Source organism: Papaver somniferum, chromosome 3, assembly GCF_003573695.1.
Source record: "Papaver somniferum cultivar HN1 chromosome 3, ASM357369v1, whole genome shotgun sequence".
In the NCBI taxonomy this organism is placed as follows: domain Eukaryota; kingdom Viridiplantae; phylum Streptophyta; class Magnoliopsida; order Ranunculales; family Papaveraceae; genus Papaver; species Papaver somniferum.
Window position 1 is genome coordinate 20,975,837 of NC_039360.1, and position 18,215 is coordinate 20,994,051.

Genomic DNA, 18,215 nt, shown 5'->3' on the forward strand with positions numbered 1-18,215 from the left:
TTTTCTAGCTTTTCCTGTTGCAAACAGATTTCCACACCTTGATTTATGAGGTTTCACTTCGGCTGAAGCAACTCTTAGGCTATAAAGGACGTCATCTAAGGGAATAAAGTGCACAGAAGACGTAAGGAGCGTGACTGTAATTGAATTGTTTGGAGGGTGGATTCGGTCTCAACTATATTTTAGTCCGAAGTCTGATAGTAGAATAGTATCTGTAGTGGCTTAATACAGTGTGGTGTTCAATTTGGACGAGGTCCCGGAGGTTTTCTGCTATTGCGGTTTCCTCGTTAACAAAATTCTAGTGTGTGCTTTTTACTTTTCCGCAACTTTTGATTGTAAAAGTACTACACACATTCATACTCCTATCAAAAAAGTTAGGTGTATTTAACATCCCCTGCGTTTTCAATTGGTATCAGAGCAGGTTCGTGTACCAATGGTTTAACAACCAACATGACGATCTCTTGCTTTAATAGAAGTAGTCAATTAACAGATGCCGAGTGTGTTCAAGAAACCATCGATGTTGATATGAAAATTGATTTGATTAAGGTCATCGATATTCTTTGTTACGAGAAACAACGATTTATAAGGAAAATTGATGGACTTCATTGTGAACTATACATCAAGAATTCTGATCTCCGAGAAGTATCTGAAAGAGAAAAGGTTCTTCAAAGGGAGTTGGATTATCAAATTCGTATTAACAATGATACTATTTCCATGTTGGCTGATTCAAAGGCTACATTAGAAAAAACCCTTGAGGATTTGAAGTATGAAAAAACAAAAGTATAGCTTCTTGAAGAATCTATGTCATATTGTTCTTGATACTTGTCTAAAGAATTGTCGCAAATCAAAATATAAACGAGGTCTTGGCTTTGTTAAGCCTGATGTGACTCAGATTTTTAGACAAAAGTTAAAATTTGTCAATGTTTTACATAGGAAAGATAAAAGAAATTTGAAAAACTTACTAAATGCATAACAAGAAATCCTATTCAAAGGAAAAGTAATATCAGTCTGGGAGATTTTTCCTTAAATACAACCTCACCCTTTCAATGGTTTCTCGAAAGTGGATGCAGTGTCGGCATATGACAGTTGACCTTTCATGGTTTATTAACGCATAAGAGTTTAAAGGAGGACCTGCGACCTTTGGAGATGGGAGTTGTTGCTATATTAGAAAAAAGGGGATGATCAAGCTTCCGGGAGTACCGAAAATCCATGATGTTGTTTACGTCAAAGGTATGTTTGTTAATCTTCTTTTTGTTAGTCAAATTTGTGACAAAGTACACAAAGTCATCTTAAATGCTAAAGGATGTGATATTGAAGATAAATATAGAAAAGTAATTTTACGTGGTATTCCTGGCAAAAATAATATCTTCTTGATATTCAGTTTAACCTTTGTTGCAACTTGACTAAGGTGGAATCTACTCAACTTTGGCCTGAGCGTTTTCGTCACATCAATTATTACTTCTTTGGCAAGATCATTAACAAAGAACTTGTTAGAGGTGTACCCAAAATCAGTATCAAAGTGGATGGTGTTTGTGGTGCTTGTCTGAAATGCAAGCAAGCTAGTCCACATAAGTCATCACAAGACATTGCCACCGAAGCTCAAGTTGATATAATTTATATGGATTTTTCTGGTCGTATTCAACAACATACTTTTGGAGGGAAGAAATACGCCTTGGTAATGGTATATGACTACACCAGATTCACTTGGGTGGAGTTCCTTACTCATAAGAATGATACCCTGAGTGAATTAAGATTATTGTGAATAAAATCGTGGAACGGAATTTTGAGGATACGAAGGTATTTGAATTCTACGACACACTGGGTATTGTTCAACAATATTCTCCACCAATAACTCCACAATCTAAAGGAGTTGCAAAAAGTAAAAACAGAAATATCCAAGAAATGGCTCGAGCGATGCTCCACAACAAGAATTTACCTCTTAAGTTTTGGGGAGAAGTTGCTTTTATGACATGTTATTTGATCAACCGTGTTTACCTACGGTCACAAACCCTAAATACTCCTTATGAGTATGGTATGGTAAGAAACCTAACTTGATTTATCTCCGGGTTTTTGGCAATAAGTGCTACATTCTTAAGAATCGAGGACACAAAGGAAAATTTGATTCTAAAAGTGATGAAGGAATTTTCCTAGGATATGCATCTGATAGTCCTGGTTTCCGAGTGTACAATCTCGGAACCAATGTCTTGATGGAATGGGCAAATGCTATTATTGATGACTCGAGTAATTTCCATCATGATAACTCTCCTGCTGAGTTGCCTCCTATGGAGAGAACTAAGAATGTCAAAGATGCACCTACATCATAGGAAGTTGTTCCAACCATTTCTGGTCGTGATTGCAAACAAATTTCCACACCTTGATCTTTGATATAAACGTAAATCAATTAGGCTTATTTGTTAGAGGTAGATTGGTATCAAATTTCTTCACTTCGTCTGAAGCGACTCTTTGGATTTAAAGGACGTCATCTAAGGGAATCAAGTGCGTAGAACCTTGCGAGGTTCAAGAGACGTAAGGAGCGTGATTGTAACTAAATCGTTTGGAGGGTGGATTTGGTCTCAACTACATTCCAGTATGAAGTCTGATAGTAGGATAGTATATGTAGCGGCTTAATAAAGTGTAATGCTCAGTCTGGATGAGGTCCTGGGGTTTTTATGCTGTTGTGGTTTCCTTGTTAACAAAATTCTTGTGTCTGTGCTTTTTACTTCCGCATCTTTTGATTGTTAAAAGTACTACATATGTTCATACTTTTTTTTTATATATATTACCTACATACGTTCATACTCTATCAAAAAGAATTGAAAATATAGGGGTACCAGAATACACCAACAACTTTTTCGTTCACCTATGAGACAGAACCTAATACAATTGGAAGTAAACCAACTTAATGATCCTTCGATAATATGTATATACGTGAAACGAATTCCAACAAGAGTGAATCTTGTGATCTATTTTCAAAATACGAATTCCAATAACAAGTCATGTAGGTTCACTACAGATTTTATTAATAAACTGTTTAGGTTGATTATCGAATCACTTGCGTTTACTTGGTAATTCCAAAGATCAATTTCCAAGTATCAATAAAGTCGTATCTAACAAACAAGGATGGATTATCTACTTTAATTGACTAACGCACAACCTGTGATATTTCAATTATAAAGATAAAAAACATAATGCGGAAAAATAAATAACACAGAAACAAAGAATTTTGTTAATGAGGAAAACTACAAATGCAGAAAAATCCTGGGACCTAGTCCAGTTTGAACATCGCTCTGTATTAATCAGCTACAAACACTAGCCTACTACCAATTAACTTCAGAATGGAATGTAATTTGAGCCCGAACTCAGTCTCCCACTGATTCAGGTACATCTGCGCTCCTTTCATCTCTTGAACCATGCCGGATTATACATATATGATTCCCTTAGCTGACGTCCCACCAACTCAGTGTTGCTTCAACTTAGTTGAAGACTTTTTGGGTTTTGGATCCACAAAACATCGATTTTTATTTCCCTTTAGATGTGAATCAAGGTTTTGGAAATCTTTTGTTTGTTTTGAGAAAAACAATTACTAGGTAAAAGTAATATCAAAACAAACTTATAGATCAGGGATTATAATAGTCCTCAAAAATTGGAAGAGAAACCTAATCTCTATAACAAGAACAACTAGAATAAATCTAGAGATATCTTGTTAAAACTTCTAAGGAATTTATGAGATACCTTAATTGAAGTTTTCTTTCTAGTTCCGGTTTCGACCAACTAGTATCAGTATACGATCGTGAACCAAAATCTATCAAAACTTAGGGTTTATGATCAACACTCTTGAATGGCCTTATATCAGAAGAGAATGACCTTAGAATATACAAGAGATTGAAACCCTAGATTACAAGTTGTTTAACAATCACGAAGATTATTATCAAATCGTCTTTGTGATATCCAATACAAAGACTTATATCTCACTCTTGTTCTTGAAGAACAGAAGACGTGGAAAACAACCTACGAGGCTTACACCAATTTTCCAAGGGATGAAAAGTTTTATCATTCACGAACCCTTTATTTATAGTGAACAAGTTAGCTTGAAAGCTAAACTAAGGTAGCTTTAATCCTAAGGAAGTGTGAGCTATTTTATTTTTCAAGCCTCTCTTAATTTTGGGAGTCTTTCCTAAGTTACAACTCTTGCATAAATAATTAAATAAACAATTATTTTAGCATAAATTTTATTTTTGTGAATAAATCACAATTTAACTTAGGAAGGAATTCTAAAATATCACAAACACTTTAATATGGCAATTAATTGTGTTTGGAAGAATAGCCATCTTTCCTAGATGAGCAAACATCAAAAACTTGACTAAAATAGACTTCTAATCACACAAATGTACATTTACCGTCATCGAAATTGTTACATAGAGTGAGTATTTGTTTCGATAGATTATAAAGGTCGAATTGGACAAGAATTCCAAATGAAATCAAAACACATACCTTTATTGATGAAGTCCTCATCGATGTCTTCGTTTGATCTTTAGACTTTAATCTTCGAGGGTTCGGTAATGTCCAATGCTAAACTACACACTTCTAATCCTAAATTAGAAACTTGACTTAAGTAGACTATAAATTAAGATATAGTTTTGACAACTAAACTTGACAACAATCTTGAGATAGCAACACTTGTGAGTTCGACCGATCAATGCTCTAACACGAATAAGTTTGGTGTATTTAGTATCCCATGCATTTTCATTCTCTTTTTACTTCCATTGATTCTAGGAACATTACGGAATGTTTTCAGTTTGATCAATCTCTTAGTGTGTCATATGTAGCACTGTTAATGCAGCACGTTAGCATGGATCAAGTGATTTATGCTCTTTCCACCATCGATTCTAGTAAGTCTCCAGGGTCGACTGGTTTTCTAGCCATTTCTTTAAAGATGCTTGGGACATTGTTGGCCATAATTTCCTAGATGTTATTCAAAACATTTTTAAAATTGGTAAATTATTGTAGGAAATAAGTGGTATGTTTGTTACTTTAGTCCCAGAGTTGGTAACCCTGCTAGTTTTAATGATTTCCGGCCTTTTTTTTATTGCAACGTCATTTATAAATGTATTGTTAAAGTCTTGGCTCTTAAAATGAAGAGGGTGATGGAAAATCTAATTAGCTCGAACCAGTCAACAATTATCTCAGGAAGAGATATTCAGGTTAATATGATGTTAGCTCATGAATTTGTCAGAGATTATCATAGGAATGTTAGTGTTGCTAGGTGTGCTTTAAGTATCGATCTTAAAAAGGCACGCTTAGTTGGGATGATGTTGTTTTTTGCTATAAAGAAATTTGGGGTTTCCTGATGATTTTATCAAATGGATTTATTTATGCATTTCTACGGCTAGATTTTCTATCATGATTAATGGGTATCCCTTCGGTATCTTTGGTGCTAATAGAGGACTTCGTCAAGGCTTCCCTTTATATTCTTATCTTTTTTTAAATGGTCATGGAAGTTCTCAGTAACATAATTTTGATTTTCACCCTAAGTACAAAGTGGTCAATCTCACACATCTTTTCTTTGCAGATGATTTCATGATATTTTTTAAAGGGACTATTGCTGCTGCCTCTGTCAAGATTGCTTTATCTCAATTCAGTTCTTGCTCGGGTCTCGAGGTTAGTATCCAGAAAACCTCCCTCTTTCATTCTGGTGTGAATAGTGATATTCTTGTTGATATCTTTGGTTGCTTTGGATGTTTAGAGGGATTTCTACCTGTAATATACCTAGGGGTCCCTTTAATCTCCACTGGACTTTCCTACGTTGATTTCCTCCCTTTGCTTGCTAAAATTAGGAAAAGAGTCAAGTCTTGGAAAGTTAGGTTTCTAGCTTATTCGGTAGATTACTTCTTATTAAGGTTGTGCTTTGTGGTATGTCTTTTTGGTATTCTTTCTAGAAGGGTAATTAAGAAAATTAATATTATTTTTAAAGGTTCTTATGGGCTAGTCCTGAGTTCACTAAAAAGCATAACCATGTTAGTTGGCTTCAGATCTGTTCCCCTTTTTCTGAGGGAGGTCTTGGTGTGAAGAATATTGAGAATACAAATATTGCATCCAACCTTAAGCATATTTGGGATCTTTATTCTGGGGAAAATTCTTTTTAACTCGGTGGGTCAAGTTTAACCTTATTAAAAGCAAAGATTTTTGGACTATGTTCCCCCCCAGTGATTGTTCTTGGAGTTGGAGGAAAATTTTAGACTGTAGAGAGTATGCACGTACTTTAGTCGATACTATTTTAGGAAATGGCCAAGACACTAGTCTTCTTTTTTATTTATGGAACAATAGTGAAAGACTCTGTGATTGGATATCGGTTTTTATCATTCATGTCATGAGTACATTTGGTTTACACTGTGTTTCTGATTATATTAAAGACGGAAAATGGCACTTTCATGATATTATGGGATTTGATAATTTTGTTGTTTCTCAACTTCAAACTGTTGTTGGTGACCATATGGAAGAAGATAAGAAATCTATAAGTATAGATGTAGTGGTAATTCTCTATGAAACACACTTATGTGATTTTTGTGCGCTTCTGTTAATAGAAAACCAAAACTTTTTACTTTTATTCTTATTTCAGGGAAAATTTTCGAGCACAAATTTCTGTTATGATGCAGAAATTTTTATTAATTTAGTATGGTTCGATTGTTATGATGCAGTGTTTCGTAGAGGTCTACTCTATAGAAATCAAACCCTATTTTTTCTATAGAGATGAAACCCCAATTTTTCTCGAGAAATTGGATTCAACAGAGGAGTTGTAGATGATGATGATCGAGATTGAAGATCTATGGAGAATGATCGAGTTTGATTCAGATCCAGGAGGAGCTAGGGTTGCTGTTTCGGTTAACCATATGAAGATGTAGGGTTTTATGTCGCAAATGGATTTGACGCAGATTTCCTTTCCAAATCCTAATTTTGGGTTTAATTCTATTCAGATTAATAATTGACTCAGGTAATTGTTTATCTTCATCGAAGATTAGTTATTTTACTTGATTTGCCTCGAATCAACAGTTCAGAGAAGATGATAATGGTAAAATTGGATATTAGTAAACATCGAGGAATTGAAGTGGTTTTGATTGAAGTAGGTTTGGGTTTGTCTCGAACAGTTCAGAGAAGATGATAATGGTAAAACTGGAGTTAGGGTTTCTGATGAAATTAAGGTTTGATATTTGTTGTTGAAGAAAAATTGGATGGATGGGTTTGTGTTGGAATTATGTCTGGATTGATTTACAGGGAAGATTGTTTGGTTCAGGCTTTTTTGGGTTTGTGTTGGAATTATGTCTTTGTTGTGTTGGAATTATGTCTGGGTTTGTGTTGGAATTATGGGTTAGTATCACTTTATCTAAACCTGACATGGTTTGGTTCAGGCTTTTCTGGTTCAAAGGATTAATTCATAAGCATTCTTTTATTGGATGGCTTTCTATGCATTGAAGACTTAAAACTAGAAGCAAGCTTGTTCAGTGGGGAGTTATATCTGATGTTGTTTTTCCTCATTTCAATACTTCTTATAAAGGTGAGGATCATATCTTCTGCAAATGCAGTTTCTCCTCTTTTATATGGCAAGGAATTTTGTACAAGTTGGGTTATTTCAGAGTTTCTCTTCTCAATTGGGACCTTAAATTGCAATAGTGTACTGAGAATTTTACTGGCAAATAGGGCTGTGAATATTATTAAAATATTAGCTCTGAATAGTTTCATATACCACATCTGGAAAGAAAGGAATTAAAGGGTTTATTCTAACCAGTTCAGTAGTGTGGTTTCTGTTAGCTATCTCATAGTAGCTGATGTTAGATTGAAAGATGAAGCTAGTATATTTTCATATTTTGATAGTCCTTCTATGATATCTTTCTTAAACAGATGGGGTGTATCTTACAAGATTATTTTGAAGAAACAAATTGCATGCATGTAGAAGTTTCCTGATGTTGATGAAATCGTGATCAATATTGATGGTTCCAAAAGAGAAAATTGTTGTGGTTTTGCTTCCCTTGTTAAAGATCATCAAGGCCTTCCTATTGATGCAGCCATAATATTGGAGGTACTAATTCTGAATCTGTGCTTTCTTTAGTATTAAGAGGTGTTGAGATTGCATTCAATCTAGCCATTTTGGAGAATCAGAGTAAAGTTCATGTTTGCACTGACTCTATGGTAGTCCATATCTTAATGAATAATCTTGATCCTAAGCCTGGTTGGGATATATTATTTATATAGAGGAAGATATTTCAACTCCGGAGTAAGTTTAGAAGAGTTAGAGTTGGTCATGTTTATCGTGAAACTAATCGCGCGGCAAATGCTTAAGTTGTCGTTCATCCTTTAGAAAGGTTTGTAGAGTTGGACATCAGAGAATTCAGTTCTGAGCTTAAGTGCATCATTGAGGAGGATAGAATCTTGAAAACTTAATATATAGTGTTTTTTAGCTTGAAAATTTAATATAGAGTGTTTTTTTTTATTTTTGTCATGTTTGTCGTTTTAGTTTTCTTTTTGTTCTGTTTGTGAGGTTTGGTCTCCTTAACCCAGCAGAACGTTTCAAAAAGAAAAAAAAATACAATCAACATTCCATAAAAAAATACAATAGCAATAAATTAAGTGAAAAATTGTTTGATTAAACAAACTTGTATCAAAATATTTAAACTCAAAGTATTTATATACATTTTCCCCTAAATCTATGTAGAAATTCTCTAAACCCACAAAGGGGGTTTATGATTTAAAGATTGACATAAAAATTTAATCTTACTAGGCTAGCAAAGTTAGATTGGATATTGATTAAGGAATCATACGCTCTATGGGCCAAAACTATGGATTCTAAATACTTTAAATCAAAATCCCTTTTGAGGAAAAAACCTACAGATAAATATTCTTGGATATGGAGATGTATTTGTCGAAGTATTGATTTAATCAACCAATAGAGCATCTGGGAAGTTGGAAATGGTCTTAGTATTAACATCTGGGTTGATAATTGGGTACCATGCCTTAGTGGAAAATTATTATCATATCCTAATTTTTCCAACAACTCTCTAACACTTGTGACGGATCTGATAAATATTATCACTAAAAAGTCTTATCTGTTGTTTTTCGAGTGGAAGTGGCAACCAAAATCTATAGTTCTTATCTATTTTTAAACAATTCAAATTCACTAAAAAAAATATAAACTTAGATGGACCTCGACTAAATCTGGTGATTATACAGTTAAATCTATGTATGATAAGCTAAATAAAGTAGGTGCCGATATAGTAAGCTTATCTCTTCTTGAACCTTTCTGGAAATCATTATGTAAACTGCGTATATCCCAAAGATATAAACTGTTTTTCTGGAAATGTTTACAGAGGGCATTATCTACTAACTCTGAACTGTTTACAGAGTGCATTATAAACTAATTTTAAACTATATGGGAAAGTAAAAGATATAAATCCATCGTGTACCATGCATGGGGAGGAAATAGAAACTACTTGACATTTATTATTTCATTACACTTATGCTAAAATTGTCTGGGATTTAGGACAAAATCCAATTAGTTTACACCTTGATTCTTCTTTCAAAATAGTAGACTTGTATGTGTAAGGATTGGATTCAGAACCTTAATAAGGATATTTCTATAGAACTAATTTTATCTAAGATGTGGTTTATACGGAAAGAAAGATTTAGAGTCTCCAAAACTCCCTAGAAAACCCCGTTAGTCGTGGGGGAGTTTGAAAGAAACTCTTGAACTCCCTGTTAGTGGTAAAAACTAGAATGCTAGGGAGTTGGTTTGTTTTGGGGAGTTCCGGGGAGTTTATAGTGTATTTTTTCCTCACTACAAATCTCTCAAAAGAGTAGAGATTTTTGGAGAGTCTCTCAAACTCCCTACACTCAAAACACCAAACTCTCTCAAACTCCCTATACTCTCTTACACTCCCTCAAAATCCCCAAGATTCAAAATACAGTAAACTCCCCCCCAACTCACCTGTGGACTAACCCCCTGGTAATAGAGCTTTTCAGGAAAAAATCAAAATCCCCCTCTCAACTGTCTCTTGAAATTTGTAGACATATTCAATACTGGTGTCAGAAACCAACTCAAAAAAAAGATCCCCAAATTTCAATAAAGAAATCCAATACCCTTAGCCAGCACTAGAAAGAAGACATTTCCTTAAAATTAATGTGGATGCAGTATGGACTTCATCATTTTTACCATCTAGTTTTGCACTAATCCTAGGAGATGATGCAGACAGTTTTGAAGGAGGAAGAGCATGATCATCACCAAGTTCAGGCCCTCAAAAAGCAGAAATTGTAGGCATGCTTCAAGCAGAAAATAGGGTAAGGAGAAAAGCATCAAAAATTTCAGTGTTGAAGGTGACTGTGAAAACTTATTCAGCTATCTTAATGGAAAGCATTCAGGAAGTTCTTGACGTAGCGAATCTCTGGTATAAGAAGAGGATAAAGTAGCAAGGACTTGTCAAAACTTATTGTGTTTCCATTTTGTTTCTAAGACAAGAAATAGAGTTGCATATTCGTTAGTTAAATTTGCGAAAACTTTAAATTTTGCTTGGGATTGGGATGATAATCCCCCTCATAATTCACCACAAACTCTCAATAGATAAATCTAACAACATGAGGTCTCTATCCATTCCTCCACATCATAGCTCTAGTAGTGCTGTAATTCAGACTCGTCGTAGTTTTCTCGTTAATGAATATCTTCTAAATTATACTCCCTCCGTTCGTTTTTAATAGGCTGCTTTCTATAAATAAATGTTTCAAAAAAGGCTGGTTTCCTAATTGGGAAAGTCAAATGTTACTTTGGTTTTGTGGGATCACTTTTCTCTCAACTTCTTTTGATGACAAGTGTCATATGGACCATTTCACTTTACTTCTTTTGTTGACAAGTGTCATAGGGAACATTTCACTTCACTTCTTTCATTGACAAGTGTCATGAGGACCACTTTCAATGATTGGTTCTCTTAATTTTTTTAATTTTCTCTAAAAACAAAACCAGCCTATTAAAAAAGAACGGAGGGAGTATGAATTTGGTAGGCATAAAATCAAAATTAAAACTATTTAGGGTTTTGGTTTAACAGAAGAAGAAGTAGACAGAGATAGGTTTAACAGAAGAGAACTTCTTTGATTATTTTCGTACACAGTTTATCAAAAGAGATACAAAGTATATATACATAAACTTCCTTGAACCGCAAGGTAAGAGTGTTTCCTAACTAAACTTGATTTCCTAAAATACAATTTGCTTGACGAACAGGGTATCGTGTGTCATGTTGCACACGTACCATATGATGAGTTAACACCCTCCCGCAAGCGTAACGGGTTATCTTGAACTGTTAGCTTGAATCGTAAAAGAGAAAACCGATCTTTAGAGAGTGGTTTTGTAAATATGTCCGCAATTTGATCTTTAGATGATATAAAACGAACATCAAGAAGTTTGGAAGCAACATGATCACGAACAAAATGATAGTCAATTTCTATATGCTTCGTCCGGGCATGAAATATAGGATTAACTGTGCGATAAGTTGCACCAAGATTTTCACACCATAATATGGGAGGAGAACGTGTAGATATACGAAGCTCCGAAATGAGTGACTGAGTCCACATAATTTCAGCAGTAGCAATAGCAAGTCCCCGATATTCAGCTTCAGTACTAGAACGAGATACTGTTTTCTGTTTACGAGCACTCCAGGAGATAATATTTCCACCTAAATAAACACCATGTTAGAATACGGGCATCCAACTCAAAACCAATTGACAATGAGTGGAGTGGCCCTAAGGAATTATAAATCGCAGGATCTTAGATGCCCAGACAATATGGGACTGATAATCTCAACACACCCCCTCTCGTGTAGCCTCGTTGGGTCTAACACGTGGACAATTAATTGAGTGGCGCAGAGTAAAGGCGCGGTCAAATGACTCGTCGCAAATAGCCTGCTCTGATACCAAGCTAAAACTATTTAGACTTTTGGTTTAACAGAAGAAGTAGACACAGATAGGTTCAACAGAAGAGAACTTCTTTGATTATTTTCATACACAGTTTATCAAAAGAGATGCAAAGTATATATGCATAAACTTCCTTGAACTGCAAGGTAAGAGTGTATCCTAACTAAACTTGATTTCCTAAAATACAATTTGCTTGACAAACAGGGTAACGTGTGTCATGTTGCACACGTACCAGATGATGAGTTAACAATCAATAAATCCACAATAATTAGGGACAAAAAAAAGGAAAATAATTGAAAGTGAAAGATATAGCTCCAACTTGCAGCCGGTGCAACCATCATAGTAACAAACGCGAAGCAAAATCGGGTTAGGTACTGGGTAGTGGTACTACAACTTAACTCTTGCATTAGTAAATACAGCATATCTAATTGTAACCAACGCTTTAGTGTTGTAATTTGCAGCGAGTGAACAAAAACTTGTGCATAAACGCAAAAACAAGAATATGTTGTTAATCTCAAGCAAAACATGGCACTAAACTCCTTGACCAATGTAAAAATGTGAAGATGTTGTGCATGTTCTCTGCAGTTTGCAGTGTAAGCCCCTCCCAAAAAAACAAGAATTTGACACTTGTTGAGTCATTTTAATAAGTATACATTTCTTCGGTAGTTAACCTGTATGTCTCTCGCACCACCTCTTGTGAACACAAATGAGTAGGAGAAGACTTTTCTATTTAGATAATCAATCATGTTAAGGTCTAATGTAACATGACCCATGTGGGTTTTGATTACTTAAACAGGATAAAAGAAAAATAGGCGCATTACCAAGAAACAAATAGCAAAAAAATAATTCATCCAAAACTAAACACTACTAAATTCGATGAATTTGAGTACTACAAAAATAGTCCAGCAACAGTGCATGATGCAAGTTATTAACAATAATAATAATTTGATAGGAGTAGAAAAAAAAATCATTAATTTTGGAGCTTATAATCCTAAATTCTCCCCCACCCATTATTGTTTCTCTGATTATGTTTGTTTACCTGACACAAACCATAATTGTAAGTTGCCATCGACATACATTAATTTAAGTCTAATTATGCACAAGTTGATAATTACCTAAAATAGTTATGCAGCTATGAAACAGCCCGCCTGCAATTATCCATCAAATATGAGAGTCAGTTTTCTGATCAACTAGGTTACTGTAAGTACCCGAACGAAGCTAATCTACTCCCACTAGTCACTGCCTCATATTCAGCAAACAATTTAGGCTTAATCTAGTAAAAAAGTGCATTTAAGAGTCTGAAACAAACCATTATTAACTATGTACTTCTTAATTAGCCAACATTAACCATCATTCCAAGCAAATGCAGAAACTAGCACATGCTAAATACTGACAAGTTACATACTAATTCCTAAGCACTTTTAAGAGACAGACAAGGTTGCACATGTGCCATTAGACATAAATCGTCTTAATCGACTCCAAAGACTAATTCTACTCTGTTACCTCTTCAACACAAAGTAGCCAAAGTAACCAAATAAGACAGGGTACCTGCACAAGCTATATGCATACAAATAACCTCATTGTTGAGTAAATAATATACGGATGCACTAGCTATGGACCGAGGTGGAAGATGCCTGATAGAACGTCTAAAGCACATTGCATGCAGTTTCAGCAAAATTTCCAAGTGCATGGAAATTGATAACAAAAACAGCATTACACCACACAACTGCTAAACTGATCAAAAGTGTGTTCTTTATCTGTTCAAGAAACACCCTAAATGTATGATAACTTAAAAGATTTATGAGCAAGCAAGCACAGAAGTTCAGGCGAGTCATGAGCAAATATGAATCTGAGTTCACAATAAGAACGCCGTTAGCATCTCACAAAAGAGAAAGAAGAAATGTTAATGAGGGGGGTTAAATCCATCTTTTGCATTTCCATTTTTATGTTTAATCGTTGTCAAGTATACAACAAACCACCACCATCACCACCTTAACTACAATCAAGTACAAAATCAAGACGTAATAACAGTAAATACCCATGTTCAAGATAAGTTGAGAAAACAGAAAGGAAGATGTGTACTAAACCCTTCCAGTTTCTGAAACTGTTTTTTTTTTTTTTGTTTAACCAAGGAAATTTAACAATTCTCCATAAACCCACATAAACAGCTGCAAAAAGGAGAATCATAGGCAAGGAAATTCACAAACTAGTGGGGAAATGAAATGGTAGTCAGCAACATAACTTTCGGCTGAGATTAAAGAGTACTAAAGCGATAAATTATGTGGCACCTTATAAAAGTGTTGCTTGTGAATTCCTCCTCCTGCCTGCAAAAAAGAAGTTCTTCTTAACATCTCCAAGCTGATGCCGATACCAGCTCCCTCCTCTGCCAACAAAGCACAAGTGAAGCCTGTCGTTTCTCTACATGAAACCCTCTTCCTTGTAGCCTTTTCAATAAACACTCAGCTTGGGTCTCTGTGAAATTACTGAAAGTTACAGGAGAAAATCCAGCTGAAGCAAAAAGAGTCCTCCACGGTGGCAATTTTTCATGACAAAGGTGGCGTTGGAAGACTGTGCTTTCAATTCTTGGCTGAACCAAGAACCTCTCAATCTTGTTAATAGTTTCGGAATTCGAATTTGTGGCGTCAAGTGAATCCAACAAGATTGAATAAGCCTGAAGAGCTTGCAGACAATGTTGAGAGAATGGTAAATCACTTCTATCACATCCTCTATCAACAGAGACAACAATTTTGGGTGAAAGCTGCTTGACGAGGCGAAGTAGTGCAGGAATGGAAGATGGGTTAATGCATGAAGACCCAACTGGTAGATTCACAGCTACAGTTTCTTTTTCTGATACATGGATTGGAAGAGACCAAGAAGATGGGTCTAGGGTATCTAAATCCACAATGTCAATCTCAAACAAGATACCCAAATCATTAGCAAAATGGGTCAAGTGTTCTTTAGTAAGAGCAAGTTCAAGTTTGTGATGATCATTTGATGAAAAGGAAGCAAAAGCTGAGATTTTGAGAGAAGGTGCACCACCGTTTTTCATTGCAATTTCCTGCATAAAGGAAGCCCACTGTCCACCGATACCAATATCAAAATCGATAATGTGAATGTGATCAAATCCATCAAGGGATTCAAGGATAGCTTGGTTGAGAGTGAAATTAGAGAACTGCAAAAGTGGAGAAATCTCTGAGAATGACTTGTAAGCACCTATCTTCATAACCACATCAATAGGTGAGAAATTCTTGAGTGGAGGAGAATTAGGTGTACTAAGCAGTTGCAGGAGAGCCTCCTTGAAATAGAAAGCTGCTCTGTAGAGAGGCTTTCCAATTGGGTGGGAGAGCTGGTGATTGAGCCGCGCCAATATCCCTTGCGCGAGTACAGAGTTTCCGGATTCGACCAACTCAGCTGCCTTAAAGAGTTGGTCTACCAACGCCTGCTGCTGCTGTTGTTGCTGCTGCTGCTGCTGGTTCTGTTGTTGGTTTTGGTGTTCATCCAGTTTCGGCTTTGTTAGCATTACTGGAGGTGGCCTTTGCTGTAAATGATTGGGAAGTAAATGAAGCTGATGAGGAAACCCATTTTGTTGTTGCTGATGCTGTTGTTTACGAAACAAATGTTCTTGACCTGAATCCATAAACGACAAATTCTTCTGCATTGGGTGACAATTACTTGGGTTTCCTCCCATTCCTGGGTGGCGTTTCGGTGGAGGAAAACAACCACTTTGATCTTGCTGATAAGAGGGTAATGGAACAAAGAATGGTGGTGTGGAATTATTCTTAAGTTGTTGTTGATTCTGGTTCATCATCATAATTTGTGGATTGTATAATTGTGGTTTTTCATCCTCAAACTGCTGATTATTACTATGATAAAACACCCCAGGTGGTGGCAGAAGATTATGATTAGGTGAAACAGTAAAAGGATTAGTGGTATTACCAGTGTTGTTAAAGCAAGGTGATGATGACATTTTGGTGGTATTGAAATTAGCTGAAGGATTCTGCTGCTGTTGCTGTTGGATTGAATTATTGAAATTCATCCTCCCTGAAGAAAACCCAGAACCAGGAACACCAACTCCACCACCACCACCACCTAATAAGTTTATATAACCACCAATACCACCTCCAATGGATTCAAAACCGAAACCTGCAGCTGCTGCTGCTGTTGGATCGACCATCCCAAAACCTGCATTGTAAGTACCTACATGATGATGATCAGAAGAAGCATTATGAAGATGACTTACTCCTGCAACTTCTCCTCCTCCTTGTAATAAAGCAGCTGAAGAAGTAGGGTCTTCAGCATCATCAATGATCCATCTTAGTAACGAAGGAGAAGCATCTGTTTCTAACATATTATCCCAATCATCCACTGCAAGTCCTCCGTATTTTTCAGCTCCACTGATAATAGTATTAATCCCACCACCACCACCACTACCACCGCTACTAACGATCTCTTGATGATTTGATGAAATGGGTTGAAGTTCAGAACCCCATTCATCTTTCCTACTCCCACCACCACCACCGGAGCTGCTTCCGGAGCTTGCAGATACATCAGGTGTGGCCGCTGGTGTTGAGTTCTCCTCCTGGTTTGTAATGGTGGTGGTAGTCGGCCATTTCTGTAGAGGGTTGTTATCTGAAACAGCCGCCACGCTGGCTCTGTCGGTAGAACCTCCTCCAAATCCTCCTGCTACTAGTACTATTCCTCTTCCACCACCTCCACCGCCACCAAAGGATGAAGCAGACAGCGTTGATGTTGAAGAACCTGGACTCCTCCTTGTATCCAGAACAGATGTTGGCTCAACCTCAGTACCAAAAAAATAACTATTCCCAGCTCTGATAATTTCTTCTTCTTGAGTTTTCCAGTAGAACTGAGTCAGTGATGAAATCTCAGCTGCTTCTGGTGCTGCTGCTGTTGTTGATGAAATTAATCCAAACTTATTAGACCCCTCCAGATTATTAAAGGGTATACCTCTCATCTACACAAAAACAAAAAATCTAAACAATATAAAAACAAACAAATTTTATACCAAAACCAGATCTTGCTCCACCACCACCCAAAATAAAATAAAAACTCCAACTTTATGAGCTATTATCACTCAAAAAACAAATTTTCAAACCCCCATTACATAAAAACTAGCTGGTTTGTTATAATCATCATCTTCCTCTATCTCTTCTCCTTGTATGCAAACCCATTTCTTCTTGATTTTTCTCCAGACTTTCTTCTTCTTCTTCTTCTCTCTCTTTTTTTTTCTTTTTTGGTTTCTCTCTCTTCACTCAGCCCAGAGGCAGAACCAGCCTCATCAACTTCTTGCTTTCTCTATTTTGTCGTCGTCGTCGTTGTAGTGATAGTATAGGAGTAGTAGGTCTGTACTCTTCTTCTCTGTTCTGCCATGGATGCGTGCAACATAAAAAAGCTAATAAAGGAAGAGGAATACCCATCTCTCCTTCTCTCTCTGTAAGATTATTATTTTATTGGTTTTTTTTGTTTTTTTTAATTTCAAAAAACTTTATTTTTTTTTTATTTGTGGTCGTTTCTGTCAATCACAGAGTTTTGAGCTGCTTTTTTTGATTTTATAAATATTAAATTGCTTAATGAATAACATCACGTCATAAAAAGAGAGAAAAGTTTACTGCCCCATGATAACTTACACTCTTCCAAATTTGACCCCATCTCTGGTTTTTACTGATCACCACCATGGTTAAAATTTGTGCCCGATATATCATTTATGTATCAGTAGTACCATTTTGGTATCGCTTTATAGTGATCGGCTCTAATTAGCAAAAATGAATAAAAAGATCATACATAGCCTACCTTTGGTAAGTAAAGGAAAGCTCAAAAGAACATACATATTCAAAGAAAAAGATGTTTCAAGAGAGCAAGCTGAAAGAAAAATCAAAGTAGACCTGGTAATTCATCAATCTTTTATCATTCAGAATTTTCATGAAAACAATAACATACATATCGTGTCTAATTAATATATGATCAGTATTTTTTTTACTGATATTGATTTAAAAACATGTTAAAATTGAGATAAACAAAATTTGCTAGATAAACTGAACAATATTAAGATCGAAATACAAAATTGAAGTATCATTTTTTTCTGAAACGCATGGGTAGCCGGTATCAGACATGCATGTCGTAACAGTCACCATGATAATGACACCAACCAAAACATCAAATTTTACCGAGGGGTATTTATGACTTTTTACTAAGATTTACCTTTTGTTTTGGTCTTGTTCTCGAAACTAAATCTGAAGAGTAAAGTAAAGAAAGATAAC

The 18,215-nt window shown here is 35.7% G+C and overlaps 1 protein-coding gene across 1 annotated transcript; it reads right to left on the bottom strand.

Moving 5' to 3' along the window:
- Positions 1-12,786: 12,786 nt before the first annotated feature.
- Positions 12,787-17,417, bottom strand: LOC113355489. Its single transcript, XM_026598359.1, has 3 exons — positions 14,229-17,417; positions 13,056-13,088; positions 12,787-12,979 (listed from the first exon to the last, which is right to left on the bottom strand). The coding sequence occupies exon 1, from the start codon at positions 16,910-16,912 to the stop codon at positions 14,285-14,287; it is 2,628 nt and encodes an 875-aa protein (XP_026454144.1). The 5' UTR covers positions 16,913-17,417; the 3' UTR covers positions 12,787-12,979; positions 13,056-13,088; positions 14,229-14,284.
- Positions 17,418-18,215: the final 798 nt, after the last annotated feature.

Excerpts from the sequence above, each read along its gene's own strand:
- LOC113355489 (XM_026598359.1), bottom strand. The coding sequence starts at position 16,912 with ATGAGAGGTATACCCTTTAATAATCTGGAGGGGTCTAATAAGTTTGGA.